General features: G+C 35.7%; 2 protein-coding genes across 2 annotated transcripts in view; one reads left to right on the forward strand and one right to left on the reverse strand.

Moving 5' to 3' along the window:
• LOC143213813 (EF-hand domain-containing family member C2) lies at window positions 1-7,066 on the forward strand. Its single transcript, XM_076434106.1, has 14 exons — window positions 1-70; window positions 166-330; window positions 788-938; window positions 1,001-1,224; window positions 1,366-1,608; window positions 2,717-2,943; window positions 3,113-3,304; window positions 3,376-3,518; window positions 4,085-4,281; window positions 4,411-4,547; window positions 4,803-4,916; window positions 5,220-5,399; window positions 5,753-5,855; window positions 5,933-7,066. Exons 1-14 carry the CDS (start codon window positions 17-19, stop codon window positions 6,089-6,091), a joined length of 2,289 nt encoding a protein of 762 aa, XP_076290221.1. The 5' UTR covers window positions 1-16; the 3' UTR covers window positions 6,092-7,066.
• Window positions 4,559-23,440, reverse strand: part of LOC143213812 (protein Wnt-11b-1) — a 25,485-nt gene continuing 6,603 nt past the window's right edge. Inside the window, exons 2-5 of the mRNA XM_076434105.1 lie at window positions 18,358-18,599; window positions 14,542-14,894; window positions 13,569-13,840; window positions 4,559-8,730 (exon numbers count right to left, since the gene is read on the reverse strand). Of these exons, the coding sequence (XP_076290220.1) occupies window positions 8,556-8,730; window positions 13,569-13,840; window positions 14,542-14,894; window positions 18,358-18,599 (1,042 nt within the window). The 3' untranslated portion in view covers window positions 4,559-8,555. The remainder of the gene's footprint in view (window positions 8,731-13,568; window positions 13,841-14,541; window positions 14,895-18,357; window positions 18,600-23,440) is intronic.

A 23,440-nucleotide genomic window follows, 5' to 3' on the forward strand; every position in this document is an offset into this window, starting at 1 on the left:
ATTGTGCATTGTTGCAATGGAGCGCGGTCATATGCTTCCTTGTTTACCCGGATATAACTTTAACACTAATGTAAGTCTCTCTGTAAATGAATCCTTTGGAAACACTTAGTGAAATGAACTATTTACTTAGCTGCGAGGTATTTTAAAGAAAGTTTATATTTATAGCTTGGTCGTACAAATTTTCACAGAGATCAGTATTTTGGTAAGATACACGAAGGAGTTTATTATTTATCAGATAAAGCGGATAAAGGAGAAAATGTTATTTATCCGTCAATATATCCGCGAGGAGAAGCACAGGAATTGCCGTCATGGATTGCTTTCGATGGCCAAGTACAATGATTGATTTTACAATGTTTGATGGAAATAATATTAACCCCTTAAGTGACCAATAATTAATAGCTAAATGCCCCTTAAGAATCTTATAAACAATGTAACAAATGTTTTTTACCTTTTTAAAATAAAAAGATATTATTTTACCAATAACATCGACTTTTTCGGACCACTTTCTTGACTTTCGCGAATCACTTAAGGAGTTAATCATTATTATCGCGCGTATTTAATAATTAACTAAAATTTACTATTATTAGAATTAGTATATTATGAAATAATTGCCAAACTTTTGAGCCCCTGCAAGTAGGCAACCTTCTTAAGTACTGTGTACTTATGGTGAACGTTTCCAAGTTAGCATAATTTATTCTTATGTAATCAATCAAAATAATATAATAGGATGTACGAGATGTCCTTAGTTTTAACCGTATCTGTGTTAAAATTTAGTATACTGTTTTAGAGATTGATGTTTAAAGCTTTCTTTCAAGAAACCGTTGAGGAAAGATGGAAAACTGCTTATCAAGTACGCACAGTAATAATCAGCTTCTTTTTAGAAGATGGTACAATGAAAATTAATGAACCTCCTACGGACAACAGTGGTCTTGAACAAGGTTTTCTATTGTTTTCTTGATTATATTGTTATTCTTCTAGCTTAACTAATTATTTATTATAGGTGTTTTACTTAAACGTCAGAGAGTTCCAATGCCGAATCCGGCAAGGTATAGATTTTATGATATACTTGATTTGAATATTGGCAAAGAACCAGAAATCTTTGGAAGAGTGTACAAGATTGTTGATTGTGATAAATTTACAAGACGATTTCTGAATCGTATGGGTATTCCAGTTCCAGATCCCATTAATATTCCGAAAGATCCGTACACGGAACTACAAAAAAGTGTAAGTTTTTTATATGTATATTACATAAAAAGAAAAGAAAAACGTCTAAATAATTTTTTAATACAAATTTCCTCTGTCATTCTCCATATAAAATAAAGGGCAAAATATTGTGCTTGAACAATTGTTCTTGTGTTGTAACAGGAAGCTTTTCCAAAGAAGCCCAATCGAAAGATCGACACTCGCGGGGATTTTTTGAAATATGATAAACAGGTGCTTCGATTTTACGGTTACTGGGATGACACCGATAATCTTTTTGGTATCGTACATGATCTCGAAATTCATTATTATTTATCCGATAATACGATGGCGATTAAAGAAATAGTACCACCCAACTCCGGAAGAAATGCTGGTGGTATGTTTCTGCACCGGATGAAAGTTCCGAAAGTAAGGATAAAGATTAAGGGGGCCGTCTCCTAGCAGATGACGGTCGCGCGTGAACACTCACACACCGCTAGAGTACACTCACACACCGCTAGACCACGTATACGTACGCGAGAATTGCTAGGATCAGGGAAATGCGTTCTGATTTCTCGATAATGCAAAGACGGGGGTTTTTATTAGTCAAAATCGCTAGATAAAAGATCAATCTAGTGCGCTGTTTGCTTCAAAAGTCGTTCTTTTACGTTTCCGAGCAATGATTTTGCAATATTCGGCTGCATGTTGCCCGTCGGAGAGGCTAGTACGCCGGCGTGACTGCAGCGCCATCTAACGGGCAACATGCGACGGGCAACATGCAGCCGAATATTGCAAAATCATTGCTCGGAAACGTAAAAGAACGACTTTTGAAGCAAACAGCGCACTAGATTGATCTTTTATCTAGCGATTTTGACTAATAAAAACCCCCGTCTTTGCATTATCGAGAAATCAGAACGCATTTCCCTGATCCTAGCAATTCTCGCGTACGTATACGTGGTCTAGCGGTGTGTGAGTGTACTCTAGCGGTGTGTGAGTGTTCACGCGCGACCGTCATCTGCTAGGAGACGGCCCCCTTAAATACTGTGGTCCGCGGACCTGTGGGTATCCGCGAAACAATTTTGAAATTATATAATTTTACATCCCCCAACTTTTCGCTATTAGTCAAATTACTCATTTAATAAAAATCCTACATGAAGAAGAAAAATGCCTAGGCTTGGGATGGGGTCCGTAAAAAGATGTTGTTAAAGAGGGGGGTGTCTAACTGGATAAGTTTAAGAACTCCTGCATTAAGTTATTACTTGACTGCGGATTGTTATGCAAATTAGAAATGTATTGTTTCCTTTTTTTCGCTAATCCTTTTAATAATAATGTGACACATCGCGATGCTCTTAAATTCTTTTAATACTTTTATAGTTTTATATTTCACCCATTTCTTTTGTTATAAATCCATAAAATATATAATATAAAAATCGAAAGTTACAAAATTCTATTCATATTACAACTTTTGGTAGAATTATAAGTTCCGTCGCTGTGATTATAGAACTTAACTTTTACTATAATTAATTTCGGGATGCAGTTTTTCTCTGAACTGGATGCAATCGGCTCGGCTGACCCTGTCACTGTCTTAAATGTCATGGGAGAGGATACATTAAATGTGTATTATTCAATCGATCCATTGAATGCTGGAAAAACAAACAAAGAATCTTACAAAGACAACGAGATAGCCATTGGTGCCCAGATAAACATTTTTGGAAGGATAATTGTTATAACAGACATGGATGCATTTACAAAGGACTATTATAGGTAGTCGGAGAAATATATTCCTGTTTAATTTCTATGTTTCGCAATTAATGCAAACAATTTCCAAATCCATTAAAAAGAGAAATAAATTCCTATTTGGTTCCCATGTCTTAATTAATCCAATTTATAACATATCGATATATGTGTATGTAATTATTTTATCGCATCAAAGGAAAAAGTATGGCGTAGAGAACGTAGTTCCTCTGGAAAAACCTCGGAAAGGCGACGATGTTTGCGTCGAAGTGAAGAAGTACATTCCACCATACAACGGTTATGGCAGCTACGAAGATTCTCTTGGAAATTGCTTCACTGTTATGCCGCAGCCACCCAAGATGGACTTTATCAAATTTCTACATCAAGACAAGTACACATTTTACAGGATAAACTCGTGCTACAGATATCAGACGTTGGAATACATTTTTCGTTTGATTGTAGGCAAGGTTTCGACAGCCATGTTTTGAGATTCAGAGCTAGGATGATATCGAATATCCCGGAAAACGAAGATAGAATGTTTATAATCAGAATTTTCCTGATGGATGACACGATGTCTATATTTGAACTGGCTAAGAGAAACTCAGGTGAAGGTTCATTACAGTCATTACAATTGCAAGATGCAGGAGCTAAATATAAATTTATATTCTTCATTAATAATTTCGATGCGATCTTTATGCAAGATAAAAATTGTATGCATCGATTCAAACAAAATTGAAACTAAATTGAATGTTATTTCTTCCCTTAATGATTTTAATAGACAAGAAATCGACACCCTCAATTTTTAAAATTTTCCAACAATTTTGAATTTCATGTACTCAATTTTCCTATAAATGCATAAAGATCCGCAGTCTAGTGATGAAAATAATATATTAATACTCTCAAAATGTTTTAATATTTTCACTGTTTCAAATTGCACTTGTTCATTTTTGTTATAAATGCATCAAATCCGGAGTCTAGTTATTTGTCATACTTTACGTGTACCATGCTATACACATAAGACATCTCCAGTCCAATTAGTTCGAAGAACGGAGCATGTAAACTTCTAGACGGCTCGTTTTGTATAAGCATCGCGTTATTTACGACACGGTTGTCACAAAAAGTTCGGTGACGCTGGTTTAACGATTGCAACAAATCGTCCTTGTACTTATAGGTTTCAGGCGCTGCCTCTTTCTGAAAAGGATGCCGATAATGCTGCCTGATCAAGAAATATTCGCGAGCACAAAACCGGCTTATTACAAACCAGAAGATTTCTATATCGGAGCACGTGTTAACTTGAACGATTTTATCTTCGAATTCACCTCGGCCGACGTTTATTGCCTTCGTTACATGGAGTTACATTGCGATAAGGTTCCATGATTTGTACCTGTCGCGGTATTTTATTGTTCCTCGGGTTTTGAACTCGACTCGAGCGATTAACGTTTTTCCACGACGTTCATTCTCTGCTCGTTGAAATATTGAGACATTCAACTTTTCCAGTTTCCGCAAGCCGACGCCAAACGAATACTCGCCAAATTACAGCAAATTTTGAAACCCGTTTACAAGGAATTTATTGAGCTATATACGCCAATGAAATCGGGAGACAAGCTTCAGATACTGTCCTTCGAAAAATTATGGTACCTCAATTTCTATTATATTATGATATAGTAATATATGTATAATAAATCATTCTTTTAAGAGGTATTTTTGTCTTCAAAGTAACTTTTGAATCGATAATTAAAATGAAATTCGATGTGACCAAAGGTACCATTTATTATTATCATTTAGCTCTTCTATTTCACTACATTTATTTATATAACATAGTGCACAATTGTTTAATTTTTCACTTACTCAGATTGGTTATTAATAATATACAAATTTCGTTGGTCTAGTGAAATCATTCACAAGTACTCGGAAGGTAAAATAACGGAGCACGAAACGATTACTATAGCTCGACACTATTCTTCACACGAAAAGAAAGACTACCACAGTCGAGAATATGTGAGGTAGTATATTTAAGTTTATAATTAATAGAGTTTTGTGAATTTTCTGTACACATAACGAAAACCAGTGAATAAGATACAAAATTGTACAATTATCAGAAGAAATATATTATATTTTTATCGATTTTTTTATCTTGTATAAAGATCCATAAATAACATTCTAAACTGATACTGCTTCAGTAAAAATGATTTTGTCCCTTTCAATTATTCGAGACAGAATTATCAGACATTCTCGGAGATAATGTGATATTTAAATTCTTCAGGAAAATATGGACGTAATATTTCTTTTTTAATTATTCTTTTCAGGCGATTAATTCATACAGAACTTTCTCGAGCTCTATGGATGGACTTGGATCGTTTGGAAGAGGATCTTCATCATTGGGATAGGGGACTTACAGGATATTTACCACGTGACACGCTTTATACTGTTCTTCGAGGAGCTAGGATACCAGCTGACGTCGAGCTTATAAACTCTATGCTTGATCAGTATGTAAATTGTTATTTTCATTTTACTAAAAGAATTTGACAATGTCTAATTGTAATGGCTTCGAAAAAATGAGATATGAAATCAGTAGACAGCGGATTTTATGCGTTTATGATAAAAATGAGTAGTTCTAATTTAAAATAGTACACACATTCGAAGAATTTAAGACTACTATTATATTCTCTTCAACCCACTAAACAGATGAAGAAAGAAAATAAATTTCTATTTCACTCCAGTTTGTTGCAATTCTCGATTCTCGAACAAATTAATAATTTTCAGATTTAAAATACTTGGCAATATCAAGCAACTCGTCGATTAATTGCTTTGTAATTATAGAAATATGTTTTCCATACAGCATTCGGAAGAACGAGAGAGGGCAATTGGATTACAATGATATGCTGCAATTCATGAATGTGAAAATTGATCCTGTCCCAGCACTGGTACCGATAAACGTCAAGGTAATTTCATTATTGACCCAATTTTTTACTTGAACACGCAGTTACTTGAACTCGATTGATTTGTGCGTACTTTCTAGACTGCACTTTGGTGGGCATCGGAGAAAGAACCAGACTGTGGTGCTGGTATAAATTGGCGTGCTTTTATAAAAGATTTAGACATTAAATCGAAAGATGAAATCCCCGACGAAACATCGAAATTGATATCGAATCCAAAGTGTATCAGAATTGGATCTTAAAAGGGTTTTACAAATTTTTACAACTTATTAGAAATTTTGTAAGCATCGAATTTTTAATTGATCAGCTATTGTATCGTATGTGTACTGCAACAAGTGTAATCGCCACTTTCAGAACGAGTAAAAACACATTTTCGTACGTGAAGTATTATTTATTATATAATTTCCATATAAACTACATCAGATTTAGCAAATTATTTACATCGTATTATGTTTATGCGTGTCCGCTATGTCGCCGCAGCAGTGTTGTTCAATACTCAACTAGCAAATGAATATTTTATTATCCGAATTTGACCGAAAATTTCTGCTGACCATTTTTTCGCGACGATACTGTGGTCACTTTGGCATAGTTGACTGACAACACCGCGCTGACAACGTACTCGAGAGGACACGGAACGTAATAAATAGTAGGCGACATATAAATAAGAATTCTACAAAATATTCTTATCATTTACGTTTTATGCAATCCTTTGATCAATGTTAATTTACTTGGATAATCGTTTAATGTACTTGTGAGTACTTGTACCCACTGGTTGTACAATTTTCGATGTGATTCACGTCGACTCAGAGTCACCAGATTAACCCTTTGCACCCAGAATTATTTTTTAATTTTGTTGCCAACAACTCCCTACTATTTTAAGTCTTTTGTTTAAAGTTTACCTCAAAGGTGGGTTCCTTGACTGCTACTTATTTTAAACAGTTTTGTTTACTAATTTATTAGACTGCGGATCTTTGTGCAAAATAAAAAAATGTTCGTATCGATTGCAGGACACAGGAGTCAAATAAAAATTCTGTTCTTCTTTTAATTATCCTATTAAGCTGAAACTAGTACATTGATGTCCTTAAATATTTTTAACACGTCCACTTTTTTAAGCCAAACGAAGTTTAAAGGGACATTCGACGCTAGGCCCGTACCAAATAATCGTCTCCCTGCCCATTCGGATAGTAAATTTGAAGTAGCAAAATATGAAAGAATACCTAATATCCATTTTTATACATAAGAATATTAATCCTGGGTTATAAAATACTAACGTCTAGGTACTTACACATTTTTCAGGATCTTTTGTTCCTTTGTCGGATCAAGAGGACACTGCCATTTACGCGAATACGTCTTAATAAGTGTTTAGCACAAAACAACACATTTTCCAAAATCGTGATGGCGAACGGGAAGAAATTACTCCGACCACGGTCAAAATAGTATGTACTGCGGTTGTCGCGCGGTAAGGTTTGTTAAATTGGACGGGGGTGTGTCAGAAGGACTTTAGGTGGAGAACTGGGGAAACTGTCAAAGAAATTCCTTTTGGCATTGTCTACGGTCATCAAGGACGTGATTTATAAGGGTAGTCCGCTCGTCGCTTCGATGGGTCCGTCGCACGTGTTGTTGATCTGTTTTTTTTTTGCTTGTTATATAACGTCCTTTACAGGTATATCGCCTAATCCGTTGGGGAACGGTGAAGTACGGTAACATTTTATAATACAGGATTAATATTCTTATAACAATGGATGTAAGGTATTCTTTCATATTTTGAAACTTCAAATTTATAATCCGAATGGGCAGGGAAACGATGACGTCGTACGGGCCCAGCTACGAATGTCCCTTCAAATTTCGTTTCCTCGAGAAATTATCTTCTGCCTCATCGGACACGGTCGGGTGGACTGTATAACTCCTCACAATCAAATTTTGCAAAAACTTTAACAGCTTATATCTCAATAACTATTTGTTTCGACATGTGGCTTCTTTCAAACTTTTTCTTTTCTGGATGAGTGACGTAAAAAACAACTTTATCAACAATTGTCTTTGTTATAAACAATTTCGCGGCAAGTTTCTTTTACAAATGTCCACCGATCCAGAGGTGTAGATTCACCCCTAGGACGGATGACCATTACTTTTTGTACACCCTGTACGTGCCTATTTTTGTTACAAATGCATAAAATCCGCAGTCTACTAATTATATTAAACATAGCTCTCTCAAACTTTGTTGTAATTTATATGTGGAACATATATTTGTTTTTAACTAAAAAATAGTTGTTGTTTAACTAAAAAACAGAGGGGTAACTTTTTCCCAGAGTTGGGCAAAAATATAATCAACGATTGACGAATAAATTTCTACATCAATCGTCCATTTCTCAATGATTACCTTTCTTAATCGTACACATTAATCTTGGTTAAGGTTTTAATTAATTAATGTCCAACTCTGCTTTTTCCCTCAATTCGTGCTCCCTGCTCTCGTCTGGCGACACTGCGTCGACCTCTAAAAACTGCTACGAATACGCATTCGGTCTAATGTTGAAGAAGTTGTTTTAGATTTTACGACAATTAATCATTCCGTATAAATAAATGTCGTTCTCCATCGCGTACGTACAGTTTCCTTTTTAAAATGGTGCGCGTACGACTCGGATCTAATTTGTTACATCGGTGTTCGATTTTTTCTCAACTTCGGTTCCACGGTTCTCGTGTTTCCTGCATTTAATTGCACTCGTAGGTCTTCACGATTTTCCTGCACGTCTTGCATTTCACGTAGCAGCAGCTGACGTATTTGCAGTCGCATCTTTCCAGGACTTCTTCCGTTCTCGTGACGTGGCCCCGACTGCAGCAAAGATATTCGCAACCCTCGTATCCAGAACTGCTGCCATTACATTGCCTGTGCAAAAAACAAATGTCTATTATTATTTAAGAGAATTCAATAGACAAATTCTTGAGTTACTTTGACAACATCTATTTGGAACTTGTATTCGTGGAACTTACATCGTGGAACTCTTCTATTTGTTTTTAACTAAAAAATAAGACTATTGACTGGATTTTCAATAATCGTGCTGTACCAAAAGATAGCATAGAAACTTTCTTCTACATTACAATCTTGTGGAACTCTTCTATTTGTAATAACTAAAAAATAAGACAGTTAATTGGATTTTCAATAATTGTGCTGCACCAAAAGAAAGCATAGAAATTTTCTTTTACATTACAATCTTGTGGAACTCTTCTATTTGTAATTAACTAAAAAATAAGACAGTTAATTGGATTTTCAATAATTGTGCTGCACCAAAGGAAAGCATAGAAATGTTTTTTTACATAACAATCTTAAATGAAACTATTAGATGACGGTGTTGAGCGTGTTAGTTCACAATGAAAATTGCTGTTGCTATTGAAGGTTCCATTAAAAAGTATTTAGCTGTGTACCATAGATTTTTATTAAAATGATGCAATAATCTCCGGTCGGTAATGTTTTAAGTAAATAAAGGAAGAACCAAATAAATATAAAATCCCGTTTCATTTACATTTTTCTTTCTCTGATGTCGAGTCACACTCGACAAAGTAGTGCAAAGGGACTAGATTCACTTCTACATATGTATAAAAGCAGATGGCTGTATTCTATTTTCAATTTGGTGGCTCACCTGCAGAAAAACGTTCATACAATTTATTCGACGTCGGTTCATTTTGATTTATATCTTATCCAGGTATTTAATCGCAAATAAATTACTGAATGAGGCCCACTTCGAAGAATTTTGGAAATTAATCGGTTGCTGCTTCCGGGCACGCTATAATATTTCATTTCTAATGATACACACTATTAATAGACCAGTTTGCTTTGGGCACCACTGGCTACACAGCTCTGCCGGTTACAGCTTACAACCGGTAATTATAACCCTCCATATAATTATACACAGTGGGCGTGGTGAATGTTTATTACGGCACGCCTTCGACCATTTCTCCGGATACTTTCCGAATTCGTTTCTTTTCCTTAACACTGTATCTGTGTTAAACATGCTGTAAACTGTGTAACTCGTGAGAGCCACTTTATTTTTCATTCGTTTTTATTGTCGCCGACATTGAACGTAATCGGGAAATGGCATGTATGAAGGGTAGTTTGTAAATTAGAATATGCAAATTTGTGTGAAGTAGGCGATTTAATCTAGTCCTTATTAAAAGTCATTTTCTTGTTATTGTAGGAAGAACATATGCAACAAAATTATCAAAAGTATATAATAATCAAGCCAGTTTTAATTATGCAAGATCAAGTATCAAAATGTATTTTTTTATGAATATTTTTTATGTGTACATTGATGTATATTTTATAGATTGGATACGTTAATTGTAAATGTCGAATATATTATAAACAAACTGAAGGTCTTTGTGTAAAATGAAAATGTTGTAAAGGAAGATACAGGAGCCTAATAAAATTGGCTTCTTTCATAAATAATTTGAATATGTTGAAAATAACATATCAATACTTTTAAATTCTTTTAATTATTATTCAGTCCACTATATTCAGTTTTATCTATTCCAGTTATGAATGGTATAACAATGGTAATAGCCTACTCATAGTTTGCACCGTGTCTATTAAAATTGATCGATTATATTAGTCGAAGACTGAAGGCTATAATTTCCCTTCTACTAGAACGTGAATCATTAATTACAGTTTGACGAGGCGAAGCAGAATGTCATCGGTAATAGTTTTTTAGTGGAAGTTACTTCCTCTGTCTTCTCGAGCCGTTCACCATTCTCAGAATGTCGTGGGTGATCTTAATTCACGAAGACTAAGGCGTGAATAATTGAAGGCGACGAAGGTGCTCCTTTTGCTTTACCACCGGAAAATCCATAGCGAATGCAATCACAGACGAAAGAAGCATCGTTTATTCTTCATTTCTCCCTGGTAGGTTGTTAAGGCTTACACTGATTGCTGCTTTTGATTTTTATGACTAGACTGCGGATATTATTATAACAAAATTTGGATTTTTTACATAACAAAAATTGTCTAATTTTTGACTGTGAAAAATTTGAAGAATTTAGATATACTACTATATTATTATCAACCAAAATAGGTCGGAAAGAAAGTTTTTACGGTTTTTGTTATTTTGATTGCATAATAAAAACTGCAAGTACTTTCTTTCCAACCTCTAATATTAAACATGTTCAGCAAGAAATTAAATATTTATTTCACCCCAGCTTGTTTCAATTCAGGTAGCAAGTTTTCATTTTGCATAAAGGTCCGCAGTCTATGACTATCCGTATTCGAAACACCTTCCATTAGGAAATCATTTTTTCGAAATTATGCGTCGAAAATAAATTATTTTTTAAATTATACTGTTTGTAATTATACTGAATTATACAGTTCGTAACAAATAAATTTCGATCAGGACAAACAGAGTACCAGAACAAATAGAAATATGACAACATTTCTGTAACCATGTTAAAAATGTATTAATCGTTGTAACAAATACCGAATACATATCACCTAACTCTTAATTATATTAATATCCAACATCTTCTATAACGTTAAATGGAAATTGTAGAACTATACTTTATAATTTCGACGCATATTTGTGTGCTTCAAATGTAAATCAGTTTATAATTATTCAAGGAAGTAGAAGGCTATAACAATTTTGCTGTTTGTCAACAAGAATATTCAACAATTTTTTAAAACGAGTTTTTAGATGCAGATATAGTGTAACGTGCAACAATGCAATAGATATGAAAAGAATTCTTTGATTTTCAATTATGAGCAGCATATTGCGCGGCGAGCGAAGGTATACACATTCTCAGACCCTAAACTCTAAACTATCGAAGTTGTGGCAGCGTTAGATCAAGAAGACCGTTCAAATGTCGTAAAATGGAGGATTTATTTGGATTTGAGAACAGGTTTCCCGATCATGGGTAAAAATGGGATTCCGCCCTATCTCGAGGGTCTTCTCTCATAGGTAATTACCGTCACAGTCGCATAAATAAACTAGTATCTGGCTATGTCGAAGATAACTAAGGTCGAACGAAGGAATTCGTTGTGTGTGGCTAGTAAACTGTGACGACAAGAAAAACAGTGAAAAATCGAGTGGATGTACAAGATGGAAGTATTTTATTAGTACGAGATACCGATTAGTTGACTAGCACGGGGACAAAAATAAAGGCTGCAATCTTGTTGAATAGCAGCTCGTAAACCGATCTAAGGTGCTGCAAGATGTATCAGTGAACAATTTTCTTTCTATCTTTTTTTTTTGTTTAAACGTCGATAGAAGGCTAATCGAAATTAGATCTGTAGTCGAAAATGAACATTTTAGAAGGGAAGGCTAATTGCAGTTTAAAGTTTCACACAGGCGAATCCAATCAGTCATCGTCGAGAATAAATATTTTAAACAGTTGAAGTTGACAATCTGAAGAATCTGATCTTCGGGAATTTTTGTCGATGTTGATGGACCTTCTTGTTAAATGAGTACCTTATTTAAAGGTACGTTTTTTGAATTGCAAAATTTCCTCAACTCTCTTCCAGAAGTTGTTCTTCTAACGGTACTGTGTGTTTTTTTTGTGTCATTTTTGTCAATTTATTTCTTTTTATTAAAAAGACTTCACTTTCAAATCACGTTTTTCTAGATTTTTAATTAGACAAGAGTTCTCGAAGAAAAGGAAGATTAACTGATGTATAGAATTTCACACTGTTGAAACCAATTAGTCGAAAGTAGATAATCCAAATAAAGTATAGTGAAGTGTTAAACGCAAGAAACAGTTTCTTTCCAATTTTTGAAAGTAAAGTGATCAAGTTCTAAGAGAATTGAAAATTCTTTTTGAAAACATTCCTCCACCACATCACTTTGAATAATACAATTACGCTCCTAATTACAATTTATCTTCTGCCGGACGGAACGTTGTTACCGACTTCTACTCGAGAGATTTTACTGGCATTCTTAAACCCTCCATTGTGGTCGATTTCAATCGCAAGGTAATGACTATTCACAATAGAACGTTACATATTTCATAAGATAAATAATATTTTCAGCGCATAATTTTATCGATCTGTGTAATCAGCTGCAAACACATAACCGACTAAACTATGCCATATGGAATGGCCGATTTATAGATGAATGGGACAGTGAACGTCGGAGTTCGTTAATATACATTATAGATGCTTCTTATCGCGTATCAATCTAAAGCTCTTTTGCCGATATGCTGATTCTTTTTGCGAGTTTATTCTCGCCACTGTCGTTGTCGACCGGAGGATGAATAAGCACGATTTCTTTATGTAGCTGTAGACTAGATCATGCTGCAGCTGCATTGTTGAAGATACCAACACAAGCGTTACGAGCACTAGATCGAAATATATGTATAGTTACCGATTTTGACAACATTTTTTCTGTATGTTTTGTTTAAAATTCCTGAATACTCAGGTATGTACCTACACTTCCGACTTGTTTAAAAAAATTATAGATTATTCTTGTTGACAAACTGCGAAATTACTATAGACTTCTACTTTCTTGGATAATTATAAATTGATTTACATTTGTGAGGTATAAAAATATGCGTTGGAATTGTAAAGTACATTCCTATTCAACGTCGTCGAAGATTTCTGATATATGTATGTTCATTACATTATATATATATATTTGTTATGTTCTTATAAATTATCGTTTCAAAGATTGTGATGCTCTTTACCTGTTTTCTTTATTTTCTATCATTTGTTAGGGTTTAGGCGCTAGCAAGAGAGAAGCGAATTACCTGCCAATAGTTCCCAGACTTCCCCTCTTCTTATCAGGAAGACAATAATCCGGGCTTTTAGTGGTGTATAGTAAATTATCGTGATGATAGAGCGGCGGTAGCCTCCCGCCTGATCTCGGTCGAACTTCCGCCGCAGTCGCGTATCTTCGGAGTAGACGAGTTCCTGCAGCCGTAGGCCCTGAAGTGCCGAGTCCTCTCCAACAGGTACGCACACTGCACGATCCAGATACCCCGTGGCACTTACATTCCAAGGTCAACGATTGTTCAACCGCCTTATGGTAATAGTACACACCAAAACATTAATAATCTTATACAGAGTCGGACATGGACATTTTAACGAGTACTTGGAAACGAAGCACACGCATCAGCGAATCAAGCATGTATCTTGTTAATTAACTATTCTGATCAACCGTGACTAAACTGAATCGTTAACCCTCCCGACCCGACAGAGATACGCCACACAGTGGGACAAACCGATGAATTTTTAGTCAAAATCAGAGAACTTTTGATAGAAATGAGTAGACTGCGGATGTTTATGCAACTTATGCACAAAGTGGTACCAAATAAAATTCTATTTTCATTGGTAATAGCATTTATAGATCCAAAATGAATAAAAATCGCACTAAATTTTGTTGAATTTAATACTCCAGCATTTTTTGAACATTTTTATAAGCCATAAATGCATAAAGATCCGCAGTCTAGAAATGAGATAGATCGATGATCTTTTTCTTAAATTAAAGCTGGAATATTGCAGAATATGGGAAAATAGAGAGATTGTGGTACGAACGTTTCTTAACCTTGAAAATCTGTGTTAAACTTGCAGAATTTCAAGAGAATTGTGGTTTATCCAATGCCATGTTCGGATAGATTTTTTTCTTGACATGCTATACATCATTTCCTGTAGATTTCGTCACGCTGATTTCAAATCTGGCCGTAAAATTTGTCTACTAGAAAGAGTTTGAATCTGAATTACCCTTCGGCCGGCCCGATTGTTGTGCATATTAACAGCGTGCATAAACTTCGCTGTCGCGCCGGTGCCAGGAGGCGTTGCGCCCTGAAGAAACCTTTTTGCCATCCTGGATGCTGATCGAACATCATCGCCGCAGCCGCCCCACTTGAAGGAATTCCTGGTGGACAGTGTCCCGAAGGAAACCGGCGTCGCTGTGAAGGATGACGGTGATATCAAAGCTGATGGCGAAGGCGGTTCCCTTCGCGGCGGAGTTGCGCAGGAACAGGCTGCCAAGCTTCCCAATGCACAACCCCTTGCCAGCCTCCAAACTGCAGCTGCAGCTGACATAGCGTACACGAACGCCTGCTCCCTCGTTCCTAGTTCACAAACATCATCACTAGACTATGGATCTTCATTTATAATAAAATAAATGCGGAGATTCTTTCTTTAATCTCATTTTAAATTTTAACACACTCTCCGGCGACTATTTCTTACTAAGCCTACCGAGTAATCTAACACTGATGATTAGGCAGCGGGTTTTATGCATTTATGACAAAAATGAGTAGGTGAAACTAAAAATAATAAAATTATAATAAAATTTCTGTTGGGATTTTTTTCCCGCAATTTTGTATTTTGTTAGGTAAAGTATACATATACAGGGTGTCTCAGCTGAAGGAGGGCACCTAAATATCTCCGTTATTTTTAATGGCACAAAAAATATTTACGGCATAATTTAAATGGTATCGAAGGAGGAATATCATAGGAGAACAATTTCTTTTGTCTGGTTATTTTCCATGTTTTTTCAAGGTCATCGTTCTTTTTTTATCGGGAAAACTAATTTTTTCATTCCATCTTATAGCGGCTGAAAAAACAACATTTGAATATGCTTAAGTCATTAACAAGATGGGATAAAAAAATAAGTATTCCCGATAAAAAATAACGATGACCTTGAAAAAACTATGAAAAAATAACTGGACAAAAAGAATTGTTCTTCTATGATATTCCTCCTTCGATACCATTTAAATTATGCCATAAATATTTTTTTTATGCCATTAAAAATAAAGGAGATATGTAGGTGGCCTCCTTCAGCTGAGACACCATGTATACATATGCAATATCTTTTTATCAAATGAAACGCAGAAGTCTCGAAAAACTAAGACATGATTTACTTCACTTTTATAGTCATGTATATCGTCCTTTAAAAACAGGCTTGAATTTTGTCCAATTTATATTATAGTTCGCATATTTAGCAATTAACAAGAAAACGTAGGTATTATATTTTGAACGACTCCAGTGGATAATGGCAATGTTCGCGGTGTCTTTTTGTAGACCGTATTTATGACCTCTCCTTTTGGCTGCTAATTCCAAATAATTGAAGGAAAGCTGATTAGCACACTAGCGTACCGCATACAAGAGGAGAGACCCTTTAAACCTCCTAATATGTATATTTGGCGACTATGTTTTTCATCAGTGTTGAAATTCAGATTGAGCTTCTCAGTTTTCTCATTAACGAAGGATCTGCTTCCTACGGACAATTTTATTAATTAATTTGTAATTGGAATGAGAGGAAGATGAAGGGACCCAAGTTGCGGTCTCATAATGACTACTAATTGAGACGCCTTTTTATGAACGAAATTCTCTTTTGTAATTAATCATTATTATTTGCAGAGCATCAACTTTGTTTCTAATCAATATGCGCATTCTAAATTGCGATGAGTAAAACCAATAAACATCCGAACGTCAGTCGAATCCAATTAAAAAACGCGATTTTCCAAATGCATATTCAAATCAGATTTTTTCGAATACAAATTAATTATTATATTATATTGTACTATTATTTATGTTATTGTATTTATGTCGTATTGTATTTTCTCTTATAAATCAGACGTTATAATTATCAACTAAACAATTTCCTGGATAGTAATGCTTACAGGTTCGTTTTATGGAACGAAATAAATTCTGTAGTTCTAATTTGGAAAAAGGAATTTGTGTCCGCATACAAATCGTGTATTACACCTACAAAGATTGCGTTCTTCAGGATTCCTGTTTCAACGAAGCTATCTTCTGGATATTTATAATTCAGCATCTTTATATCGACGGTTGAAATGAAGTTTTTGATGAACTCGTCCCTATGGGGTTCAAGAAAACCACGGTGTGGAGTACAATAAATGATGATAAACGATGATACTGTAACTTCCATCGTAGACACATCTCCCACCGGATTTCTTATAGTGGAATTGTTGAAACTCTTCTAGGTAATTGAAAACGTAAGTTTCCATCGTATCATTCGATCTTTTGATGTATCAATAAAAATGTGATTACTCATATGACTTGATTTTTCATTGATCCTGTACAAACAGTATCTTGAAAATATAATAAATAAATGAGAATAAGTTTATTCTAAACTTATTATGCCTCAAACAAGAAAAAAAGGCACTTTAAAACTAGATCTGTCAAAATTTTTAAATAGAATTATTCGACAAAATTTCTTTGGACACATCTATTGTTATAAAAATTGCTAAAAATAAGAATAAATACATTTTTACTATTTCTATAAAGTAATACAAAATTTTCATTGTTGTGTCAATTGAACACCAAGGTACAAATTAAGTTAGAAAAATGAGATAGAGATGAATAATTAAATAATTCAAGGTGTTCCACGACTCGTATTAGTATAATAATATAGAATCATTACGCCCTCGGATATCCGATAAAGTTAAATGCGTAGCTGCAATGTTGGCAAAATGTTGAGTTGAGAAAATAGTTCTGACCGCGGTTTTTGCACGCGGAAGTTACAACAAGTGATAAAATTAAATAACTTATATCTTTCTCAGAGGTGTTTGGATTTTATTTTACGTTTGCAGGCTTCTTAGCATACCAACATTATGTCATCCATAAAAGTTTGAACGTCTTTGCACAGAGCGTGGGCAAGTAGTCATCCGCTCGAGGATCTTGAATATGCGAATTCTAGTATAGATCTCTAGATAATAGAATGCAAAATATGTCCTGAAGGCGTAAATCAAATCAATAAAGAATTATAAAAACACTTCCGTGAGAGACGATCGACTAAAATTCATAAATAAAAATAAATTTAATAATCGTTCCAGCCAGTCTACATTTGTTTGGTCACATTCAAACTGTACCATACGGTTTCATTATATTTGAATAATTCAGAATCCAGCAAATAAAAGAACATGGCTAGACTCGAATGGTGCTATTAATGTGTTAAAACATGTAATATTATTGCAGTACAAAAAATAGTCTTTCATTATATTTGAATAATTCAGGATCCAGCAAATAAAAGAACATGGCTAGACTCGAATGGTCCTATTAATGTGTTAAAACATGCAATATTATAGCAGTACGAAAAATAGTCTTTCATTGTATTTGAATAATTCAGGATCCAGCAAATCAAAGAACATGTCTAGATTCGAATGGTCCTATTAATGTGTTAAAACATGCAATATTATAGCAGTACGAAAAATAGTCTTTCATTGTATTTGAATAATTCAGGATCCAGCAAATAAAAGAAAATGTCTAGACTCGAATAGTCCTATTAATGTGTTAAAACATGCAATATTATTGCAAAACCTAAAATAGTCTTTCATTGTATTTGAATAATTCAGGATCCAGCAAATAAAAGAACATGTCTACACTCCTACAGTTCAGTTAATGTGTTAAAATATGAAATATTATTGCAGTCCGCAAAATACTCTTGGACTTTGTTACACTGTGTTACACGTGCGTGCACGTATTCTTCAAATTGTCTATGGGAAGAAAGAATAGCACGTGGGCCGTTATTTTCTTCCACGTGTCGTAACGTTTTGATAGAAAATCTACCGGTTAGCAGTTCAGGCGTGTAGTCCGGCGCTTGTTCGATGCTGCTGCAATTCCACCTACGATGTCGAAACGCTTGCTGACATACTGTCGAAGTATCCACCGCTGCCTGCACCAAGCTGGGCATTACGTCCGGCGTTGCTCTACATGCCCTTGCCTGCTTTCTCTCCAACAAACCGGCGCTCTTCGCACTCGTGCAAGCTTCCCTTGACCATATGTAACCGTTTCCTGCACGGCCGAGAGCTCTGGAATTAAAGAGGTAACGAGCTTAACGTCGGCTTCTGACAAACTACGCCTGCTGCCCCCCGGTGACGCGCGATACGTCAAAGTATTGCAACTTTCAAAACATCCGGCAAGACACTTCCAGGTGAATGGTTCACAGATCTTCAATTTTCAACCCTTACACAGTCACCGAAATCTCCGTAGTTCCACTAAAAAGTTCATCTGTTTCTGTTTCATGTCGATTGAATTTGTAATTGAAGAAGGAAATATTGTACAGTATGTGCCACAAGATAGGACTTATTCCTCAACCTAATAGTCAGACTGTGGATTTTATCCACTTATGGCAGGAATGAGTAGGAGGAACACAAAATAGTGCAAACATTAGATGGATTTTAAAATACATGGACACGATCAGTTAATCTTTAACGGCGATGGCGCGAGGCTTCCCTAGCGACGAAGCCAGCCCGAGGACTAAAGGGAAGCGAAAAGAACACAGTGGAAGAAGAAGAGGACATCTCTTTATAAACTATTTATTTTTAGGCCATACAACTTATTAAGGGGGTAGACTCTCTCTCTCTCGTTTCCAAGATTGCAAGGATGCGAAATGCGCTTTCTCATTTCTCGATAATGCAAAGATGCGGTTTTTCAATAGTCAAAAACGCTAGATTAAAGATCAATCTAGGCCATGATCATTATTTGCATTATTCGACAGCATAAAGCTACGCATGTAGCTATTTTCATGAAGCTGCGACAGCTACATGCTGTAGAATAATGCAAATTACGCCTCGTAAACGTAAAAATAGGGCTTTTGAGGACGATCGCGGTCTAGACTACCGAAATACCCCATCTTTGTATTATCGAGAAGTTAGGACGCGCATGCCGCACCGTTGCACTCCTGGAAAAACGACTCTACCCCTTAAGAAAGGAACGAAATTTGAAACATTTTGACTTTGCATAAAGCTTAACTACTACTAATAATACAAGAACACGATCAGTTCATCTGGCGCGAGGCTTCCGTAGCGACGAGACGAACCCGAGGACAAAAGGGCAGCGAAAAGAACACAGTGAAAGAAGAGGACATTTGATTGCGCGATCCGTGGACAGGCTCGGCCGTACGAAAATCGCGAGAGGAGTTTGAAATTCACATCAGGTGAAACAGGTTCGCGCGCGCGGGAACGGGATTCACGGGTAGAAAAGCGAACGGGTGAGTTGTACCCGCGCACGGTTCTGTCAGAGTCGTAAATCAGGGGTGAATTTCGAAAATTATAGGGCGTGAAGCTGAAAGGTGCCTTTAAGCGGCGCGGGTGGATACGTGCGCCACGGTGCAAACCGTACGGAGGATAATTACGGACACCTGAAAGTCAAAATGGCTCGAGTACGGATACGTCTAGACGTAACAGCCCTGGGAATGGCCGGCCCGCCAACCCCGTGTCAGGAGCCTACCCTCGAAATTACCCTATCAAAAGGCCGCGGCTCTAATTCATTATTCCGTCGCTGACGACTGCGGAGACTGTGGTTTCCAAGATGCCATTCACGTTATTCGACCCCCTTCCCCCCATTCACGACACTTTCCGAACTTCGTAACCCCCATGTACCCCGAGAACTGGGACAGCCATAAACGCTCTCGCGCTTTTCTATTTTCCACCGGCCTTCGGTTTACGCGCTCGACTTTATGATCCATTTCGTTAGCTTACCTGCGGCCTGCGGCTTAGCTCCGACGGGTAATAGTTTAACTATTTCGTTAGCTTGGGACGCGTTCCGTGAATGGCGGGTATATCGGACACCTGATTTCGCAAGCTTGCCTATTCCATACTGGTATGTCCCAAACGTTTCTTTGACAATGTGCACGGTTGACTCCTTGTCCTATGTTTCACTGCTACGACGAATGAGACCATCTTCGTTTTTGATCATTTTTCGTAAGGCATGAAACGTTTTTTTAAATGGAAATTGAAGAGAAAAATTCTTCTTCTACCCCTACCTAATAAGGTTCCTTCTACCCCTACTTGAAGGTAGTAGCTAATAAGCAGCCTCTCCAAAATAATTGCTTAAAAATATTAATTGACAAACTCTTATACATTTGTATTAGCACAATGGTCAGTCTATTCTCTACTTCCAGTGTTTAAAATTTAGAAATTAGTAGATTAGTCATATCACCGCTTAAAATGGCTGACTACTGACCTTAAATGGCTACTGAAATGATTACCCTACTTCTAAGCGTCACTTAACACGGTTTTGATGCGTCTTGGAACGAATTAACCGTGTTACAGGAAAGTTGACTGTGGTAAACTGATTACCGCGGATCTTTATGTGAATTATGAATGGTCTGTGCCAATTTCAAGAGACAAGAGCAAAATAGAAACGCGTTTCTTCCTCCAATCATTTTGAGAAGCTAAGAATAATGTATTGACAAATTATCATTTTTCATTTTATGTGGAATTAATCAGTAATTCTAAGTTACACTCGCTAATATAATAACCTAAAACTGTACAAAAAATTGTTTAAAAAGATTGTACACTTACTGTCCCAGAAGCTACACGTTTTTAAACAATTCTTTGATCGCGTTGACGGGAAAGTTTAATTATAGACAATTAATTCTTTTTGATAGAACTAGGGGATTACATTTAATTATCAGGTAGACCGCTTCATTGAAGCTCGGTTTTATCCGCGCGTCAGGTTGCAGTCGTTTGCCGCACGTTTAGGAAATACAGATTGCTATAGTGCGTAACTTATGGCACAGGCTATTGCGGGCCGTAAGGAATTACGCGAACCGCGGTCGTTTTAATTGTTTTATGGCTGAAACCAGCTGTCCCTCGTGGAGGATCTCACGAAGTCAGGAAAAATTTACTGAATCATAATTCACATCTTCAATACATTTTACAATACGGTTCGCTTTCACTTTTGGGGATTATATTGTACTTTTTACCCCCAGGAATATGAACCCACTGCCTGAAAAACACCCTAGTTGCCAACACCACAAGAACCATAAATTTATTTCTTCCCTTAATGATTTTAGTAGGTTGATAATGATTTATTAGTATTCTTAACTTTTGTGGAGATCGTGGTATATTTTAAAAATATATAGGGATTATTTAAAATCTGTGCCGCAGAATTAATTTTTGTAAACAAAGTACAGTGTGCTTGAATGAGAATCATCTGGAAGAATTGTGACTTTTTTTTAGAATTTTTTCTGAAAAAGTTAATAGAGTTTCAGAATTTATTTAATATTATTCATATAATGTGTACTATGTATATGTTCGAGTACTTCCGTGGCTCACTGTATATTAATTTTTATTTTCAAAATCGCAGAGGTATTTTAGATAAGTAGAATTCGTGAACCACCCTATACGCAGCACGTACAACAGGTGGAACTAATTTTGAAGAGCGATTCCACATGAGGAAATTAATTATACTCCAAAAGAAAGTAATCCGTCATGCTTGTACTATATTCTTAGCTGCAGCTTGTGCACCAGATCTTAAAATGTACCATATTTCAAAACTCACATATTTATGGAATTTCTTAAGCTAACCAAAGTAGGTAACACGAGCTTCTCCTTGCTGGTTTCAAACAAAATTGCATTATGTCTTGTTTATGGCTCCTTAAAAAAACGGTAATTACCGACACGCACATGAGTGACGGAAACAATCTCGCGAGTCAGATCAATACTCCACAAGTGACATTTGACAGATTCGTGTGTACAATTTATGTTAACTGCTTGTCTGAAACATGCGGGGTGATAGGTAGCAATTATTCTGACATGGGAATGCAACTCGTGGTTTACATTTTATCATATAATATTATTTCAGTTTTTTTCTTGGACGGGAATTAAGCCGTGTGCACGCCGTTCTTCTCTAAAATTTAGTTTATTCATACGTCATTTTTTCGTCTCCATTTATATTCTTCATGGCACAAAAATAAACCAATATCTTTTACAACGAACTATTTAACATAACGAATATAGCAATAAAAATATATTAAAAATGAATATATGAAAAGGAATATATTAAATCAAGTCATAAATAATATCTCCAAGGAATAAACAGTAATAATAAGTATTATAGATTGGAACGAATGAAGAATGTAGCGAATGTTCTTATTTATTTATGGTTTATTGAATAGCATGATAAGTCACCAAAAAATGGCAAAAAGAATGGAAAATATTGAACAAAATGTATGTCTAAATATCCTAATTTTGTCTTCGAGTTTTAATTTAAACAGCTACGATCTTTCGTTCCAATCCAATAAAAAGTAATAGAAAAACTAATTATAAAAATAAATGGTAACAAGTCATTAAATGGCAAATAATTGTTTAAATGAACGAATTAAAGTAGAGACAATTTTGCAATTTTGAGTCAACAAGTACCAAAAGTGTAATTTTTTAATTTACAATTCCAGGAATATGTTCCTCTATTGCTTCAAATCGTCTAATATTTCTTCGAAAAGAACTTGCTTGTGTACGATCGTGTCAATAACCACCGTAATGAAGCGGACAATACGCGTGCCCGGTAAAAAGTGAATAGAAAGCTTTATACGGAAATAATGAAGCTGTTATGCAACATTCGTAGATAAATCATTTGCAGAAACAGTGCGACAGCAGCTGTCCGGCGTCCAATTTGTGGCATGCACCGTTAAATTTGTTACGACTTATTATTCATGCGCAGTATGTATCTCGTGTCGATAACCATTTCAATTAGCCAATGAACGGATTTTCGAAGCGATTCGAACGATCGCATCGAGATCTTATCTCCCGAGACCACCTAGTACGCAACAAGTCCGACAAGGTGCTACGAAGGAAGAATATCGTTTGTTGCATGTTCCATTTCCATCTGATTATTTCGGACTGTGTTGATATCGATTTCCTTTACA

This window comes from Lasioglossum baleicum, chromosome 11 (assembly GCF_051020765.1).
Source record: "Lasioglossum baleicum chromosome 11, iyLasBale1, whole genome shotgun sequence".
Classification (NCBI taxonomy): domain Eukaryota; kingdom Metazoa; phylum Arthropoda; class Insecta; order Hymenoptera; family Halictidae; genus Lasioglossum; species Lasioglossum baleicum.

Bases quoted from the DNA above. Each gene is read 5' to 3' on its own strand.
- LOC143213813 (XM_076434106.1), top strand. From the start codon at position 17: ATGGAGCGCGGTCATATGCTTCCTTGTTTACCCGGATATAACTTTAAC. The intron at 71-165 runs GTAAGTCTCTCT...TTATATTTATAG, and splicing joins GATATAACTTTAACACTAAT to CTTGGTCGTACAAATTTTCA. The intron at 4,917-5,219 runs GTAGTATATTTA...TATTCTTTTCAG, and splicing joins CACAGTCGAGAATATGTGAG to GCGATTAATTCATACAGAAC.